This window comes from Pseudomyrmex gracilis, unplaced genomic scaffold (genome assembly GCF_002006095.1).
Source record: "Pseudomyrmex gracilis isolate BER0280 unplaced genomic scaffold, ASM200609v1 scaffold_10, whole genome shotgun sequence".
Classification (NCBI taxonomy): Eukaryota; Metazoa; Arthropoda; class Insecta; order Hymenoptera; family Formicidae; genus Pseudomyrmex; species Pseudomyrmex gracilis.
In genome coordinates, this window is record NW_018020594.1 from 1,552,067 (window position 1) to 1,571,616 (window position 19,550).

At 34.5% G+C, this 19,550-nt stretch overlaps 2 protein-coding genes across 14 annotated transcripts; both read right to left on the bottom strand.

The window, feature by feature from the left end:
- Positions 1-90: 90 nt before the first annotated feature.
- Positions 91-2,527, bottom strand: LOC109862547. 2 transcript variants are annotated; one of them, XM_020442622.1, is made up of 6 exons: positions 2,389-2,479; positions 2,193-2,281; positions 2,029-2,124; positions 1,397-1,647; positions 1,054-1,303; positions 91-774 (listed from the first exon to the last, which is right to left on the bottom strand). In XM_020442622.1, exons 2-6 carry the CDS (start codon positions 2,274-2,276, stop codon positions 679-681), a joined length of 777 nt encoding a protein of 258 aa, XP_020298211.1. In that variant the 5' UTR covers positions 2,277-2,281; positions 2,389-2,479; the 3' UTR covers positions 91-678. The 2 variants fall into 2 exon arrangements, with proteins under 2 accessions (XP_020298211.1, XP_020298207.1); XM_020442618.1 differs by having other exon boundaries at positions 2,193-2,527.
- Positions 2,528-3,068: 541 nt separating this feature from the next.
- On the bottom strand, positions 3,069-19,087 carry LOC109862567 (laccase-like). 12 transcript variants are annotated; one of them, XM_020442679.1, is made up of 10 exons: positions 13,696-13,713; positions 11,064-11,282; positions 10,465-10,564; positions 8,782-8,902; positions 7,448-7,658; positions 6,578-6,973; positions 5,649-6,002; positions 4,656-4,934; positions 3,325-3,540; positions 3,069-3,232 (listed from the first exon to the last, which is right to left on the bottom strand). In XM_020442679.1, the coding sequence occupies exons 2-10, from the start codon at positions 11,191-11,193 to the stop codon at positions 3,081-3,083; spliced, it is 1,959 nt and encodes a 652-aa protein (XP_020298268.1). In that variant the 5' UTR covers positions 11,194-11,282; positions 13,696-13,713; the 3' UTR covers positions 3,069-3,080. The 12 variants fall into 12 exon arrangements, with proteins under 12 accessions (XP_020298268.1, XP_020298246.1, XP_020298264.1 ...); XM_020442657.1 differs by lacking the exon at positions 13,696-13,713 and adding an exon at positions 12,490-12,572 and having other exon boundaries at positions 11,064-11,478; XM_020442675.1 differs by lacking the exon at positions 13,696-13,713 and adding an exon at positions 12,490-12,570.
- Positions 19,088-19,550: the final 463 nt, after the last annotated feature.

Below are 19,550 nucleotides of genomic sequence, written 5' to 3' on the forward strand. Positions count from 1 at the left end.
TAGAAGTTTGGATTAACACACAAGCCTTAAAAGTTTATATATTTATTTCTCTAAACAGTTTATATGTATATGTGCATATATTCTAATAATATATAATTGTTATCAAGAGCATCTTTGATCTTTGCGTTATACGTAATAGAAAAAAAGTTTTATTTTATGGCCAGCAAGAAAAATTTGTTAAGTCTACTAAATGTTTTGTTTCGTCAACAAAACGTTTTATTTTTGTTAACAAAACAAAAATCTTAATGAGCTTAGCAAATCTTTCTTGCTGACTACATAGTAATTCATCTTCTTGCTATTCTAGCAAGCCTTTTTTTCGTGTAAACGCACGATGTTTTAATGTAACTACTGCACTCGATTCGCGTATTTTTCGCGCGTTCTCCGAAATCTCGGAATATGTAAAACAAAAATCATATAATCCCGTTTCTATTTAAAAAAATAATAAAATAGAACATAAAAAATATATTTTTATGTAGAAAATTTTACGCGCAGAATAGACACTAAAAAAAAAAAAAAAAATACAAATCTTATCGATACATAAATGCCGTTGCAATTGTTTTACTCTAGTGAGACTCATTTACGAAATTGACGATGTTGCCGGAATTTTCTTGTATTTTTATGGTCCAAAAACATGTTTAATAACTGCGACGTGGCAGAGACATTGACACATGTGTTTTTTCAACACCCACTCGATTGCTCACTGGAATTGCTCGGTATAACGGTGTGACAATTCCGTCGATAACGCACTTGTTTTGCCATGACCTTATCGGAATCCTAAAAATAAATTGTCGTTGCGATTATAACAAGTCGATCAAGAAAAACGCAACAAAAATATGAAGAGAGAAATTTAAGAATGAGATTTCTTCTGGTTATTTTCAATAAATCATAAAAAGAAGTAATTACGTAAACTTTGTATAAGAAATTAAACTTATTGAAAAAAAACGTGAATTTATATACTCTCTAAAATTATTTATATACTCTTTTATCAATTATAAATATTTAGAAATAAGTTCTGAGAAAAAAAATTTCTTCTTCTCTTTATTGAGGTGTTACCTGAACGTCATTTGCGCCCGCCACCGTGTGAAGAGATTTTATCGATAGTTTTCGCTGCGCATCTTTGACTACGGAGGAATTCGGTTGTGGCATCCAATTCGTTCCCCATGAGATCGGATGTACGTCTCCTCGTGCCTCGCTGTTTATCGCTTCGTTCGATATTTCCGACCGACCGTCGTCGCATATTGATCCGATTTCGCTTTCATCCATTGCGTCGTTTATCTCGCGATTCGTGAGTATCTCTTGCGTTCTACAAACGAGCATAAAAATTGCTATTTCGCAATTTAATTATTATTTAGTTTTGTATTTTAAAAGAACATTTACTTTCATAAGCATTAACAACCTATTTCGTGTCCATTCCGTATACGCCTTCACTACTACAAGAGTATTCTGAATTTTACTTGAAGTTTCTTTAACGTAAGTTTTCAAACGATCCGTGAAAATCGCGCATCCCAAGGTGGTTAGCGCAATCAACATCGCGATGATCCAACTGATAAAACCAGAAGACATGACTGGTGGCTTTTCGGGTGCGGGATAGTACGAGGACCAGACTTGATGCCACCATGGATAACAAAAATCTCGATATTCAGATTCCTGTGTTACATAATCACAGATCCATGCAAAAAAGTTTGTATTTTATAAAAGAAATCTGTTTTTATCTTTTTGAAAGACATCGCTCTTTTATTTCGCAAATTTATAATAGAAAGCTATTTTTATCTTTTTGAGAAATATCTTTTTATTTTGCAAGGTGCTATAAATATCGACTTTTTTCCACAAAGTATTATAAATAACTTTCTTCTCCGAAAAAGAACTTTAAAAGACTATTTTTCTCATTATTTTTTTTTCACATTGAAGAAAAAGAGAAAAGAAAGAGAAAAGAAAAATCTTTTTTCTATAAAAACGCATTGTTGACGGATTTTTACAAAAGCAATTTCTTTGTCATTTACGAGAGAAAGTAATAACGAGTCTACTCACGTAACTCCAATACTGCCAGATGCTACAGTAGAGCACCCTCTGAAGAATCAGCCACAGCCATAGAATTGCGTTAATCGTGACCCAACTAACCGATATCTTGAAGAATGCACGTGATATGTCAAGAATTATTAGCTACACGACAGATCCTAGAGTGCTATTTGTACCTGAAGGCCTTTGTAAACGAATGTCACACCTACGAAGTCCATGAGCCACATGGAGGACGGGGGATTCTTCCACAGGACGAGCATCACGGCTGTTAAGATTAGAAAAGTGGGCAGTGTGTGAATGAAATCGGTCCCGACCGTGGTCTTGGCGTATTCGCGAATGACTCTGTGTCGAATAAAAAGAATTTCATCGTACTCCAAGAACAAAGTCGCTATTTGCGAGTACACCGCGCTCATGCAGGACATGACAGGACTGACAAGACGTACGTGTGTCAGCCTGAACCTTCGAGATTATCAGCGGGGTGTGTGTTTACGCATTGAAACACGCGCGGAAACGTCTGACGTGCGCGCTGAAATGAACCGCGGAAACGTATGTCGTTTGTTCGAAGAGATCACGCGAGTGACAGAGAGGATATGCTAAGAAACATGATATGATGATAATCGCGCGCGCACACGCGCGTATTTTCGAAAATCAATCTCCAATTGCGAGACATTTCTATAAACTCTTTAAAGTTTAGTTATTAAAGCTCGGAAATTACGAAGTTGAGCTACGCTTAATTGCAGATTCTTGGAACTTATTTATTTCGAACGAAGTTGTATCGAGTTACCTTGAAGTTGAAACTGGAAAGAAGTTGCGAGAGAAAAGTTGTTTTTAAATTTACTTTTAGTTCCTCTTCACCGAGAGAGGAAGGATTTGGGATAATACAAGAACTCAAGGGCACAGAGTGTAGAAATTGTTTTACAAACGACGAATATATACTAATGGACATTTATTGGTTAAAAAAAAAACATCAATTGTAACCGTAAAAATGTGATAAAAATTCATGTGTAAAGTATTATTGTTATATATACAACTATATACATTTTTCAACTTAAGGAAGTAGCAGTCTATATGAGAAAGTAATCAGGCCCGACGAAGGATCCGCATTTGGGAAAGTCGTGCGGCGCGGCCACCATGTCTCCGGGCTCTCCGACTTGCAGGATAACGTCCAAACCGCGAGTCCAATCTGCCGCAAGTTCATCCCGCAACATCCAATATCCTGAAAAAACCAATCAAATTAATAGTCATTTAATTTAATCTACCTGCGCTAACAGAATAAAGACGCAAATTTATATCGAATCTCAATAATACCTGGATTGTCGGCCTTAAATCGCAGCGCCACGGCGCCGAACTTGGGCACAACGACGGTGTCTTTGGCCGGTGCGCAGTCGAGATTTCGCGAAAATAGCTGCTTGTTCTCGTCTAATTTTTTCACCTCCTGCAGCGACATACTTCGCCCGAATTGCCGTGCGCCCACCACGTAAAAACTGTAACCGTGTAAGTGGTAAACCAAGTTGTCGAGGCCACCTGCAACAAAGCAATGATGCGAATTATAACGAAAAAAATAAAATTAGAACACATTCTGTCGCATAAAGTTATCAGCGAAATTATTCAATTTGAGAAAAGAATTTTCACAGTCGGGGATTTTGTTGAAATTGTAGCTAATAAAGAGTAAAAAATCGCGGAGGGATATAATTGTCAGGCTTAATCAGAAAACTCAGCTCAGCTCTGCGTGGCGTCGTCGAAAGTCGCAGAATTTCTCTTAGCTGTTACGTAATTGTATTAGAAGTAATAATGTTTACAAAGAAAAGAAATATCTAAGTGCTTCGAATTATTTGATTTAAGAAGATAAAACGCGCTCTTCGATCAATAATTTCTGTCTTCGCAGCAAATACGAAATGTGGATCAAGGACGACAAGATAAGCTCGAACCAATACTCTATTATACGCTAATGTTCTCCTTCACATACTATAAGAGATTATCCCTTTATAACACGTAACTATCAATCAATGATACGCGTGCGTCATCCGATAGATATGATAATAATCGATTTAATGAACCGCGCACAATCGTTTTAACACAAAATTACCACGAAGATCGCGCAAAAGTTCTCTCAAATTTGCACAGTAATATTCGCTTTTTGTGTAACAACTTTTTTTTTATCAAAGATTGGTACAAATAATTCTGTTGGGCTTCTTTTTTTCTTGGCATATTTCATTGTTAAATTATTAGACAAAAATGTTAAGTAAAACTAATAAAAACCTTCTAAAACTTTTACAAACTGACATACAAAATGAAAAAAAAAAAAAATAAAACGAAAATAGAACAAGAGTTTTGAACTCGCTTTGTGTAAACTCGCGCGTCGAAAGTTTTGCCTCATCGACACCAAAGCTCTTTTCTTCGTTTCTACAAATTCAGAGATTCTTTCTAGTCTTTTTTTTCCACATTTCTGCTGTGTTTTAGAGACTTTCTATATTCAGAAAATGTTAAGTGCGCACTTTGCAGAAAAAAAATGCTGGGGTAAATAAAGCGCAGAATAGACGAATGAGAAACGTCTTGAGTAGAACAAACACGAGACAACCGCGTCACATTGCGCGAGGTTGCAATTGCGTTTCGATTCACGGTAGAATGGAACTAATTACCTTGGTCAAGGAGAATAATCTCGACGGTTGCTCCGAGTGGCACGTGGCGCACGTGAACACATTCGCACATGTCGCCGTCGTCGGCGAGGGGACGGCATCGGCGTCGCGACACGGTCTCGTTGTTCTCGCCGCGACCGTCCTCGTCGTTGTCTTCTCCATCGCCGCCGGAGCACAGCATCCCCGGGGACACGTCGCCGCTCTGAGTCAACAGCGGCGATGAGGGATATGTAAAAGTGACGTTGTTCACATTCAACACTCGCGTTTCCGCTCCGCCGTTACCTGAAACAAAGAGAGATGTTGATTTACTGATTCAATTAGATAGTGAAATTTATTCCCCATTTTGCTCTTCCGATTACAAAATTGATCTCGCCAAGCGAACGTAATTGCACGTGCTCTTCTTGATTTGAGTTTAATCGCTAACCTGTTTCTCGACTCCCACGTACAATCACGTGAACTTTCGAGAAGAGTTCTTCTCTATGTACGCGTAATTAACAAATGATAGGTTCTATTTTTCTTGAATTATTCCCGTTAGCGAGAGAACACGCGCTAACGATTCTTTTTCGTAGCAAACTTTACGAGAAATTAATGCAAAATCAATATGCGTACGTGTGTCGCAACTTCATTTGTACATTTCTTTTTCATCAAATGCTCGTTAAGAAGAGACCAACTTTTCATATTTTCCAAAAACATCTAAATCATTTGTAAGCGCAAAATAGTTTCGCGGAAGATTGACGATATATGGTGAAAGTACGTACTTCCTCCCGACTGAGATACGTATACGATTATAAATACCGCAACTTGATAGAAAAATTTAATCCTGATTGGTGAATAAAGAAAAGAGATCATCGCGCGTGGTGAAACTCACGTCGTGAAATTGTTGATCATGCTTGCTCGAGATTATTAACGCGCGGTTATACAGACCGGTTGTAATTTGATTTTCTGTACTTTCACTAGTAGAGTGTTTACTTCTTTGTTTGTATCCTGCACACGTACCTATGACTTCCGTCGCTTGCATCTTGTAATTAATCGAGAGATATGTTGTTATATCCGTTTTGGGCTTGGCCAGAACCTGCGGCATTTTTCGTATATTGAGAATATCGGTGACGCACAGACTCTCCCGATCGCCGCATTTTTCCGCGGGATTCGTCGTCATCGCCAGGCGGCTCGTCTCCATCTCGTCGTTATCACGCTGATCGATAGTGTCCGCCGGAATTTCCGCGCCGCCTTTGTAGGTGAGCACAGCTGCGCCATTTATCGTTGACGCGCCGCATTCTTTTGCCGTGTGCACGTTCATCCAGTAGGAAGCGATGCGTTTGCTCGCTTTGAGGACAAAATCCGCCCTTTCACCTTTAACGAACAACGGGAATCGTTCGTCATTCTCGGCGCGCGATGAAAATTCAATGGAAATCGCGTGGAAGTAGGGAAATGGAAATTTGCTGAAATGAGCGCCGCGCGAATAAAACGGAGTTGTGTATATATATGTATATATATGTACGTCGATTTATAACGTGCGAAACTTTCAGTTCCAAGATTTTTGCGAAAGCGTTCTCGAAAGCGTCATGTATATATATCTAAAATTTAATATATTATCCGAAACAGAAAATATTTCTATAAAGAAAAATAAAGTGGTAGACGAATTTATGATTGGAAACTACTCACGAGCAATATGCGCTATACGAGCGATAAACTACGAGACACGTTTGCGTATTTACTTCTTTCGCACCTAAAAGATTCTTCTTTTCGCATACGCGCAAAAGTCTATTCCTCACTACGCGAAATCTTATGTAAGATGGGAAAACAACGGTGTTGCAAGCAAAAATGTGTAGATTTTCCCGAAACCGTTACAACGGTTGTACCTCGCGTGCATCGTATTAATGCGCGCGGAAATATGATTGGAGAGAAAAACAAACGGGACTTTTAACCTTTGGCCAGAGTGATCGAAGTAACCTGCCGCGGTTCTATTGGTTGTCCGTCGAGCGCAATCAGAAGCATCGTGTGGCCATCGATGAAAAGTGTCACTGGACATGCACCGGCGCCTCCGGCGTTAGCAACGCGGAATCGGTGACGTCTTCCGGGAATGACTGTGAACGTGCTCAGAGGAAGCGTGGGTTCGTTTGGCTGACGACCTCTCCCATTAATCAGAAGTATTGCCGGTTTCGAGTAATCCTGATTATAGGATATTTCCGGCAAATGTTGCCATTGGGTTATCAGAACTACATGATTAGAGTCGTCGATGTCGTAAAGAGCGCGATGGGATTCCCGAAGATCGGCCTGTTTCACGATCAGAGGGCCAAAGATACCGTTACTCACGTCAGCGCCTATAAATATTATTAAAACGAGCGATATCATAAACAGTTAACAATGAGTCGTTAGAAAGAAATAACTTATTAGCTAACACATCAAATATAATAAGTCACATCAAAATTTTACATATATATATGTATATACCTTAATATATTAAAAACAAATTTAAGATTTAATGAGCCAGTCAATAAGTGTATTAACTAAATAATAGATGAAAAAAGCATCTAAATGGACGGAAAATATTTAATCGATAAAATCAAACTTAAAAAAAATTTAAATAGTTTTTGATGCAATATTTGCAGTACTTATTGTTAATAATTCAATCTTTTTTTTGTTGATCAAATATCGATATAAAATACATTTGGTGCTGTCTTTCTTTTTGTAGTTTTTTTAAAAATCGTATTTATAAAACGCGACTTTACATTGTTACACCGTTCGATTTGCAATATAAAGGAGAGCGCTGATTTGTATAACAAATATGTGCCAACCTGCATGTGCATGCCAGAGATGTGTACCGGCTACTGAGGCACGAAATTTGTATTGGAAAGTAGTGTAGCTCGGTATTGGGCACTGTGTGACTAACGGCGCGCCATCCATGTAAGGCATTTCTATCTGTGTTTGCCCACGCCAATGCATCGCCACTGCTTTACCCGGAAGACGATTAATCACATCCACCACTAGAATATCGTTTTCGCAAACCTGTAAAAGCGCAAGCCTGTCTCATTATTCGCCATTAGACATGCCGCATGTAATCAACTTATTATCACTGGTTGAAAGTCATTGCTTCGAGACGTTAAGTCGCACGCACGCACATGCGAATAACATGCCGCAAGTTAAATTTCCGACATTGCTGTCAACGTAAACTTCGTTGTGTTAAGCAAATAGTTTTTGATAATAATTTTTTTCTTTAACATCGAATTAGTTTAACATAAGTATTTTTTGTTAATGAATATATAAAACCGACTTCGATTTGATTGGGTTTGAACCAGTATTTTTACAGAACATGTATTTTTACTTTTGTGTACTTTTAACTCTCTGATTTCTTAAAAATTTATTTCTTCTGCTAGAAATAAATCGAACTCATCTTGCGTAATATCGATATAAAAAGCATTCTACAATACAATTTTTAATTCGAAAGACTGATCGACGGAATAAAAAGTAAATAATATCTTAATATAATTTTACTCAGATTTGATTTTATTTTAAACTTGATGCCACAAAATGGGAAATGAATTAACCTTTAATTAACATTTCTAAAGTTTTGCAACAATTGTTACCGAGGTACATCCAGAGATCTGACAAATATCATTTCACTTTAAAGTGTTCATTTAGTTAAGCAAGCCATGTGAACGTAAATGGTTCCAAGAATGCAAACAGCGTAATTAATTAACCGCTGTATTGTACGTTTCTCAATCAATTAATTTTAACAAAGAACAAAGTCTCAATTGTTGAAGCTAGACAAATAAAAACAATTGTGTTTTAACAAAGTCACGCGAGAAATGTTTATTTAAATGTATACTTTAGTACGAAACATTTTGTATCGTGTGTGTGTGTGTGTGCGCGCGCGCGTGTGTGGGAGAGAGAGAAAGTATACATAAAACAAACTTACATTAAAATTGTGTATAAACAAAATACGTAAAACTAATTTTGCTGATTAATAATCAGAGAAATCATTGTTTTTTAACTTTCTCAATATTAAACGTATAAAGGCAAGTAACAACTTCAACACTATCAAAAGTTTCTTTCACAGAATCTTACTCTATTCCCAATGTGGCCAGTGTATACTCAGACTATTGATCGGTGATGCACATTGAGGTCATACCTGAATAGTAGGACCTGGCATTTGACGATTGGCCGTAAGGATACCCCGTCTATGCCCATCCGCGGAAATGCAATGATTGGCCAAGCATGCTGTTTGGTTCAGTGGGCAATCCCCGCATGATCTGTAAGCAGCAACGTACAATTGTTAATCCCGTGTAATCGCATTAAATACGCATCTATTACAAAGCAAATCAAACTGTCTACGTATTTCTCATCAAAAGCAAAAGCAAATCTGTAGGTAATATCTTCTATAACTTTCTTCGTTTTTCTTTTACCAGTCTGAGAAATATCAAATCCGTTTGTTTTCTTTAGCAATTATATAGTTGCAAAGCTGATTTTTTTGCAACTAGGAATCGGTAGAAAGGTATATAGATTTAAATCTTGACTTGCCAGCAAAATTATGTAGTTAAATAGTATTGCGTAACGGTTACTGCACCGAGACGAAAACAAGCGGTAAGCGTGACGTAATAATTGCAACTCTAACGATGAAATGATGCTACAATCTTGCAACCAGAAAAACGGACAGTTTATAATGTAGCTATTTGATGACATATACGAGAAAATACACATTATATTTCCGTTGCGTGAGGTGGTTGTCATTTGATGAATTTTTTATAAACCTAAAGAAACTTTCTCTTTGAATCTTTTCGATCAAATGAGCAACATTCTTCAGCACAGTTGCAGTTAAAAAACTTATTAAAAACTCAAAATTAACAAGTTAAGACAAATTCTTAAAATTTAATTTCTTTTTAGTCATTGTGATCTTGTGATTACAAAATCATTAAGATTAATGTTAAATTTATATAAACTCGTATATGTGTATATTGAGTAAATTAGTAAACTGTGTTAAGTACTTACTGCGCAAGACCGTTCGCAACACTCATTTAAGCCCATTCTACATTAAGATGCAATCGCAAGTAGCAGGTTTCGTGGAATTAACCAATCACGTTGGTCAATTGACTGATTTGATCAATGCAATTAGTCAATTCCATTCAAGATCTACTTGCGTTTGCGTCTTCCGCTTAATGTAGAACACAGACTTTATAGATATATAAATTCTATGTTACTTACACCGGTATTCTTACAGTTTTTACTTTTTATGCTATTTGTTGCTTTATTTACTCTGTTTTTATAGAATTTTTTTATTTATATTATAAAAGATCTCTATAAACACTCTATAAAAGATCAAAAAAAAATAAAAATTAAAAAAACTTATCATATTCCAAATCAAAAATTATTTTTTCTTATTTATACAATTATTACATTTTATAGTATAATTATTATATTTTATTTAAATTATAAATAAAACAAATTCAACATATTATAAATAAATTATAAATAACAAAATCCAGCAAAATAAGAAAACTTATTAAATGTAATATGCAATTTAAAAAAAATTTTTTTAAATTTTGTTAAAAACTTGTAGAAAGTTATTGGAAAAAGAAAAAAAAGTAGAAAACAATTATGAAAGATTGAAACTTAACTGATTTGATAGTATGAATCAATTAATTTGCAAGTAGAAAGTTTGTATGAATAAATGTGATTGCTCAAGTGAATTTCCGTTTGTTTATGTTAAGATCCTACTCGCAAATGTACGTGCGCGTTCGTATTTAAATCCTTACAAAGTGAACTCGAAGAGTAATGCAACAATTCTGCTGCAGCTACATGTGATTTTTTGACTTACTTGCTGAGCGACTGGAAGACTTCCAACGTGAGTTTCACCCGACAGATCATGGGCCAATCCAAGTGATGACATGGCCTGTCGCAGGAGAGGAATGTTTGTTCTGGAAATGAGCAGAAAGAATGAGGCAAAAAGAGCTTGACACGTCTGATTCGAAGAAAGCAGTTTTCCCTGTATGTACAGTTCCATCGGCCGCAGAAAAAAATATTAAGCGGCAGAGATGAAAGTCACATAAAACACATAGAAAGTATCGTTTAGCGAAAAAAATTTATAATATTACACACACGTTACGCGGCACACAATAACGATGCCGCGCGAATTAGAAAGAAGCAAATGTACACTCGCACATTACTCTGCACATTATTGCGCGTTGTCACTATCATCTATCATCGACTTCGTTGTCAACGTTTATTTTTCATTGCTACAACACGTAATTGCCTTATAAATTTTATTTTTTGACTATCTTTTATTAAGACCTGCGCTGCTTTGACGAGGAACAATCAAAAAGTCACATTGGTTTATTTATTAAAGCGAGGTTCTCTCTCTCTCTCTCTGTACACATCTTGTTCATTAATATAAACTAAGTATCTGTTTTAACTTACTGGGTCTGTAATTGTTAATATGCAAAAATGTCGCCGCAGCTATCATCATAGTTACTACCACGAGACATCGTAAGATGTACGTGGAGAACGTTGGTGTCGCTATGTAGTGATCGGACTTAGGAGAATACATCGTCTACCGACGTTGTTATACGACGATAACAAGAGGCAATAACATTCCGTTCTTTGCACTTCTTCGATAGTCGGCGGACTTAGAACGAACTTTGTACAAGTAATTAATTTTCATAATGCAAACGTGCTATGATTGAGTAATGAAAAACTATGAACGTACATACGTTATCAAGAAGCAACGTATATTTGGTGTGTATATCCAGTCTGATCGAGATTTGCTTAATTGTAATGTGTTAATAAAAGCGACAGAAAAGTGCGTGAGATTGAATTTCCAAACAGCACATGTCTATAAAAGACGATTTAAAGATGACTTAAAAATATCCTAATGTGTTTTAGACATCTTTAAGATGTCCTTTTTGTACTGTCTGAGTTAATGATTTCCCGCAAAAGACCCTGGATCTAAAAGAAGAGCCATTTATGCACAAAAGAGATCAAAAATTGAATTTCTGTTCGCTACGTTCCCATTTCCACGCCTTTTCCAGGCTGCACGTGGTCAATTACGTCAAACGATTTTTGCAAAACAAATTGATGAATTGCAAAGAACTGTAATCAATTATCTCGTTCTAATTATTCGTGATGGTAGTTGCCGGACGCTATTTATCACGCGTTATTTGTCGAGATGTTTGACAAAAAGTATTCTATATGTTGATTACATGTTGTTCTAAGTGAATGAAATAAGCCTTGCAGAATTACTGAGATAACGAGATGAAAAGCAACTTTTTTGCGATTACCTAACATTACGTTGTCTTAAATACACTGCATATTATCTCTTACAAAATCATTCTCTCTCATTGAAACTTAATATAATAACAGATTGTCTCTATCTCTTGCGACAATATGCATGTGTGAAATAAAATTTCTTAATTTTTAAAATAATTTTACAAATATACATGTATTTAAAAACTGATAAATATTCTCTCTGGATCTCAACCGTTAATACAACGTGTGCGTATATTCCGCAATAAATTTCATTTTGTTTGCCACATTTCTACAAATGCACCTACACACACATATATATTACATGTATATATGTAATTTTCTGTTATTAAACCCATATTTGCGCCAATTGATTTGTGACTCCGGAGTTAATCACTATGTTGCACACGGACAATTATCTGCAAACCAACAAAAGTCTGTGCGCGGTTTTAAATGCAACAGAAAAAATAGAAACGCGAGAAAATTGTTAGAGCAAAAAAAAAAAAAAAGAAGAAGAACTCTAATTACAATCATGCATGAAAATAAACTTTAAGAAGAGATGTATATCAAGAAGAAAAAAGATTTTTATGTGTCACTGCACCACTGCGGACGTTTACGATGAAGGCGATATAACAACACCGCGAACACAGTCGCGCTCCTCGTCGACGACTGATGAGAACCCGGTCCGAAATTCGTTGCCAGAAGCGATTCCCGCTCCCGCTCTCTTTTGCCAGCTCAACGTTCTTCTTCTTTTCTCTGTTTGCCGAAGATTGACGTGTTACGTCAACGGTGAAGGATTATCGAAATTGTTGGTGCGAATTTTTTTTATTCGTGAAAGTCAATCCATGAGGCAACTCGAGTCGAAACTCCAGACGAAAGTTAGGATAAAAATATTTACGACGATTTTATGACGAGCGTTAGTCGCGCATAAACACATTTAATAACACCGTCTGCGTATTACGTTACAATCTCAGGTACGGCATTGTTTCGCTATGCAATTTTCTACCATTAAGTTTTACATTGGCCTGATATTAGATGCAATATTGCGTTATCGCATTGCAACAATTGAATAATGTGTTGCGCAAAAGCGGTAAAAAACCGATAATGTCAGGTTTTTTCACTCGAATATAAACTTGTCAGAATCTACACAAAAATTATTATAACAATATAAAGTAATTGATTATTCGAGATTATTGATAATATTAAATCAATGTTTCAGACACGCAAGCTATTTTACCAGTTTGAAAAGCTATTTTTCCAGTTTGGAAATAGTTTTTTTCTATTGAAAATACTCGATGTATATTACTTTCTTTTTTATTTTACTCGTATTAAATACACTGTTATATGACAAAGTTTTATTCGTTTTTATATATTACAAATCAAAACAAATAGATCAAAACTATCAGTTGCATTTATTTGCCTCTTTGCTGGCAACTTTACTATTCATTTAGTTACCGATTCTAAAAATTTTTTCTTATACTCGCAAAAACGATCGATCAACGTCGGAATGCGACTGTGTATCGGACTCGCATTTAATACAAACTCAGCGTGGTAACTTGTTCGAGTAATAAAAGTGAATTCGAGTGAAAAGCACAGCTGACATTTAAGAGTCAGAGGTTGGAACGTCTGTTCAATTTATCAACAGCTGTAAGAAATATGAATGAGGTCGCAAAATGGTAAATTCTGAGAATTCGCAAAAATGACGATAATGATGATAATGATAATGATAATGATGATGATGATGATGATGATGATGATGATGATGATCGAAAACGAAGTAATGGCTAGGTCTCATAAATCACTGCACTATGTCGGTTGTAGTCACGTGGACTCCGTTAATGTTAACGAGCGACGTTGCCGGCGTCGTCGCGCATCCAATAAGCGACTGAACGAAGGTGTTCAATTTTGTCGTTACAGTGTGGACAGTCGGTGTGACGTATTTCCCCACCTTCTCCAGTCCTCTTATGAATCAAAGATCATTGATGTACGTGACTGGTTGTTTTTTTCACGAGCATCCGCGCGATCGCGCCTATCGGCATGCATTTGCAAGTCTCTCGTTGAACGTGGGACGACCTGTATGTTTGAAATATATGTCAGACACTACGTAACGTAAGTGAAAGTTTGCCCCAGCGCGCTCCTACGTATCAGTCCTTATGACTGGACCCGTTCTATCTCTTTTTCTCTTTCTCGCTACATGAATACTTTCATCTTACGACCTTTCTCCTTCCTCCCGGTCTGTTGCTGGACCTGCAGATTTCGCTTTCGCTGATACCACCAAATCGACTCTTACTCGTGTGAAAAGATAAAAACGATGGTGGTTTGCTAGTCGCCACTGTGTGGAAAGCAAGTGACGTTTCACTCTTCAGAGTTTAGATTCGAGTTGTATTCGCGCACTTTGGATTGCGACATCATTATTAATTTGAAACTTTCTACAGAGAAACATGAAATATGCACGCAAGTCTTTTTAAATTTTCTTGTTGATATGTATATTTTTCTAAAAGAAAATGTAATTAAACCAAAATAGATATCAGAAATATGCATTAATTAATTTAAAGATGCGATCAACTTAAGTTAGGATAATTAAACGATTCTTTGTGAAATAACGACATAACTTTGCTTTCATTGGAAGCAGTTTCTAATAGATATATATCGTACAAAAATATGTTAAAGCAAACGGTTAAAGTAAACGGTTGCATTTCTTGTTTGCAACAATGCATACAAGTATTTTACTTTTCGTAATCACGTTGCACGTCTAGAGTGAAAGATAAAAATAAAAATAGTAAAATAAATAATTATAAAAAAATACAATGTAACAAAAGTAAAATTAAAAGTACGTGTTTTGAAATTGCTTTATTTATTTTTATTCAATTTAATTAGCATTTTCTTTTCTCTTGAACATAAATTACTATTTTAAATTATTATTTGAAATTGCTATTTCAGAATTACTATCGTCACAAAGTGACAAACGTTAAGATATTATATAAATAAATGTCTTTGCAACAGTTTATTTTGTGAATAAATTACAGATAAATATATGTAATTATATGCATTTATATACAAGTTTGTTTTCAATCGGAAAACAATCGATTAGTGTTTCTACGTTTACACGATCGTAGTAGTATTACTTAACGTGCAAACACATTGAATAACGAAGTTGCATTACTTAGAATCTGTGATGACATTATCATATTATCCAATCCATATTAAAGATTATTAAGTTATCATGACACGCTAAGAAAGTATCGCTTCCCGACTTCGAAGGTGCAATCTGAAGTCTTATTTGTTTCAATTCTTATTTCGGCTTCGCACTTATTTTATCGTACTCACGTAAAATTATATCAGAAAAAAGTTGCAGGAGATGTAAAGTCACTATTTAAACCTACTTATCTGTATCGAATATTATTTCTTAGTGAAACTTTCTCTCTTTCTCTCTCTCTCTTTTTCTCTTTTTCTCTTTACAGTTAGCTGCAAATTTATTAAATATTGTAAAAAGACTTAGCCTAAATTTTTCTGACATTTTTTTATTTTGGTTTTTTCTTGTAAAAAATGAGTATTGTTTTATCTTTTCTCGGCAGTTTTTTCTTGATATCCTTTTGTACTCTAATCTTAAGTTCAATATTGTTGTTGATATGAAGTTTCTTGTAGATTGTCGAGTACTCGAAATAAATTACATTTATCTGAAGCAAACTAGGTTAATGTAAACGCAAATGTATATAAATAAGATATAAAATATATATAAAATATAACGTGTACACATTGTAGGGACACGCTTAATTTAAATAATGATAAGTTTTCTTTTATCCTCTTAATACAGACCGTTTATTTCACTTACGCAAATTAGAAATGACAGCCGTGTATAGATTTTTAAGAAACATGCAATATATTCTGTTGCCTTAAATTAATGTTTTCAATGCTGTTGCAGCATGTTTTTGTGAAAATTAATTTGCTTATCTAAACTAAATATAAAACTTTCACGTCAATAAGCTATCTTGTTGTGGTAATTTATAGTTATTTTTTTCTTATTTATATCTTATTTATATCAGGAAGTTTTTACTTATCAAATATCCCCTTACATAACGTTGAGAATAATTACCTTTGGTGCAACACTTGATGCTTTCACTTGTTTACTTCAGCGTGACGCATCTTCAATTTTCTACAATCCACGAAATTTCTACAAAATATCGTGCACGTACATTTTTCTATACATAGTATAGATTCTTTTCTTGTATAGGCGTAAATTACTATATTTTAAAATACGAAGTGACAAGTAAAATATTACATAAATAAATGTCTTCGCACACGCACACTGCCACAATTAATCTTAAAATTATAGATAGATTATATGTAAGGAAATGCTCGACTTGTAATTGAACTTTACGTGCGTAAAATTGCACCTATATATATAACACTTATAATCGCGCTGTGATTCCTGCGATCGACATATTTGCTAAAATATTCGTACATGTCGGCGCTACAGTGTGATTCTACTGCAATATATTATAATATCATATATACAATTAGGATCAGTAATAAATGATATGTTCTCATTAACCTATTTTCTTCTAATATGCTACATTGATGCAATAAATCTTTCAGTTATGCGTATTAATTATTGCCTCTGTAATTCAAGATTTTATCTAATATATATATTATATATATATATTCAAGTACAGAAACAATTATATCAAAAATCCGAAAATAAATGGAATAATTATTTTACATTTTTTATATAAACTTTCTATCAGTCCACGAAATCAAACTTAATATAAAAATGACTATTTGAAATTTTACTGTTAGAAAGTAAAAATAATATTATTAATTTACTATTTATATAAAAATAAATTATTAACAATGTCGTTTACTTTATAATTATCACAAAACGTCGAATTTTTAAGTAATAAACGAAATAGAATTGCTTTAATGTCTTAAAAGTGTTGAGTTTCATGACTGCATGTAAAAACTGATTTCAGCGAAGTTCTCGCATTTCTTGGTCAGCGACCTGTTCACTTTTTGCAAGCGAGTGAAGAATAGTAACGATCAATTTTTACAGCTCTAATTCTGAAATTACATAACTAACATTGTCATATCATGCAAACCTCTGACAAAATGTGTTCCAAACCAAAAAACTTACGGCAATCGAGCGGTTTATGTGTCCATTTAGAAGACAACGAAAACATTTCTTCGAAACATAAGAGAAGAGAAAGTGAAGTTGGAACGACAAAAAAAATTATTTATGTTTGGATCGGCTCCCCGAAGTATCAAAGTGTCACTAAAAGATTCGAAAAACCCCTAAAGCGGAAATATTAAAAAGTATCTAAGAAAGCGATATTGTCAATCTATGTAACGCTATGTACTTTCACACCAGACTTTCGATTTATATGTTTCTGTTTATTTCGTATATTTATTTACAACTGACATGTTGTGTGCAAAAAAGCATTTTAATAATCGCATATATGATAAAAAGAGAAAGTTTATCTCTTATTTTTTGCCTATTATTGGAATTAATTCAAGCATAAAAAAAATTATTGTATAAGTTTGCATAAAACTTTTCTATGACAAAAAACCACAACAATTTTGTGGTCCAATATACTGCTATTCTTCTACTTGCTTTTGATCGGATAACGGTAGAGATAATTTTGTAGGTGTTAGGATTGAAAAATTGACAGTTTCTCATCCCGTTCCTTTCACCAAGAGACAATAATATCTCTCTGTATAAACCTGATAGCGGCCATGCGCGATCAGCATCCTTGGCAATGGGATTGGTTTCCACTGTGACGGGAACACACGTTCTTAACTGTAAATCTTGATTTAAGAACGTTCACCTCTCGCACGATGTCCAATCCGCTTACAATCAATCATCGCTTTACTTGCTATCTCTTACTTGTTATCGTCATGAATATATCACATAAATGCATGTTTGTTATGTTTCGTAAAATGATAATTCAGTAGAAAGTTTTGCAATTTTTCATCGAAGAACGTGTGCGTGTATTTACGGAAGAAAGATCGTATTACAATTCTGATAAACGAATCTATATCTTATATATATGTGTAAGATATAATGCAATTTTAAATTGCAGCTAATTATAAAAATATTTCTCAAATAAAGATTTTCCTGAAAAGTTCAAACTGAAGTTTTACACTTTGACTAATTTTGAAGTTCAAAACCAGTATGTATATATAGGTATGATTTTGCTGTATGATAGTAATCATCACTTCTTCCATGATCATTTTGTAACTTTTCATTTTATTTATTATATGATCTTGACATACAAATGACAATAGAAAAAGAAAGTTTTAAAAACTGTTTTTTTAAAACAGTAATTAAATTATGATACTTTTATCCTGTATGCGCGCGCGATCTACTTTTTACTCCGCTTTTCCAATAAGAGATCATCCGGGAAATAAGTATATAACTGTATCACGTTTGTATCACGGATTGATTCGTTAAAAATATTATCTGAAGAAATCTATTTTGTTGACAGCACACTTACTTAAATTTTTGCCACTTTTTATTGCAATTAATGATTAATTAATGATTACAAATAGCCTAATGCAATAATGTCATGTCAATAAAATAAAAAATAAATAGTATTTTTGGTGACGTTTTTTAAAATAAAAATTGAAATTACAAGACATAAATTTGTGATATTTTCTTGTTAACTTTTAATGTTGCTCTTTTCCTATTTCTCTCTCAATCTTTTATTTTAAATAAAACTTTTGAAGAAACTAATACGAGAAATTAAAATATTTTTTTTGTTACTTTGGTTTTAAATTAATCGTAACTATAAGTATTAAGATAGAAGTTGTTTTGTTTTACTCGCAATACGGTATAAGAAAAAACAGAATTTTTCTACTCGAGCTGTAAAATGTATTGTAGTTCTACTTTGATTTTAGTTTGTAGCCGGTTATTTCGACTTTTGTTATGAGCGTTTGCAGTAATTTGTATCGTTACAATTGAGTGAATCGCTTACATTTAGTGTTCGTTTACCTGGTACGGGCGTTAGATAGATGATGGTCGCGACTACAGAACTCAGGCCTACGAAAATCCCGAATCTGAAGAACATGGCTGCTCTTTTGAATCTTGGGAAAGTCGATCAATCTGTTAGCCGAGATAGCCGTGAGATGCGAGAATGTGGAAAAGAGCGAGCGTTCAGAGTGCGCGGATCTAGCCGGTGTCGTAGTCGCGGACACACTAACACCGCTCAAGCAAGTTCATTGCCAGGGAGAGAGTCGATTCTCGATTAAAAGAAAGATCCTTCAAGTGCGGAAGTTACTCGCGTATACGGCCGAGATTATACACGGTGTGTCTCTTGAAAAGAACGATCGCGATATTTATTAACCTTTGAACAGAAATCTTGAACCTCATGACACTTAATCATCTCTTTTCTCAAGATTTTTTTCAGAGATAAGTTTTCTCTTTTTTATTGGTTTATTTACACTCGCAAGTGGCTAATTATATTGATTGTATATGTAAGTTAATAATATATACGTATTGTTCTTGTGGGTACTCTGACTATATTATTATTTATTACAAAGACATTTAAAAAGAATGTCTTTGTGCAAAAGAATGCTATAGCAAAGAAAGAGAATGAGAGTAAAAAAAAGTTATATATGTTGATTGTTAAAAATTCTGCAATTAAACTGTGATTGCAAATGTAATTA

Excerpts from the sequence above, each read along its gene's own strand:
- LOC109862547 (XM_020442618.1), bottom strand. The coding sequence starts at position 2,438 with ATGTCCTGCATGAGCGCGGTGTACTCGCAAATAGCGACTTTGTTCTTG. Across the intron at positions 1,648-2,028 it reads TCTGGCAGTATTGGAGTTAC|GAATCTGAATATCGAGATTT; the intron begins GTGAGTAGACTC and ends TATGTAACACAG. Across the intron at positions 1,304-1,396 it reads ACGGAATGGACACGAAATAG|AACGCAAGAGATACTCACGA; the intron begins GTTGTTAATGCT and ends GCTCGTTTGTAG.
- LOC109862567 (XM_020442679.1), bottom strand. The coding sequence starts at position 11,193 with ATGTATTCTCCTAAGTCCGATCACTACATAGCGACACCAACGTTCTCC. Across the intron at positions 4,935-5,648 it reads GCAAGCGACGGAAGTCATAG|GTAACGGCGGAGCGGAAACG; the intron begins GTACGTGTGCAG and ends TCTTTGTTTCAG. Across the intron at positions 3,233-3,324 it reads ATTTAAGGCCGACAATCCAG|GATATTGGATGTTGCGGGAT; the intron begins GTATTATTGAGA and ends TGGTTTTTTCAG.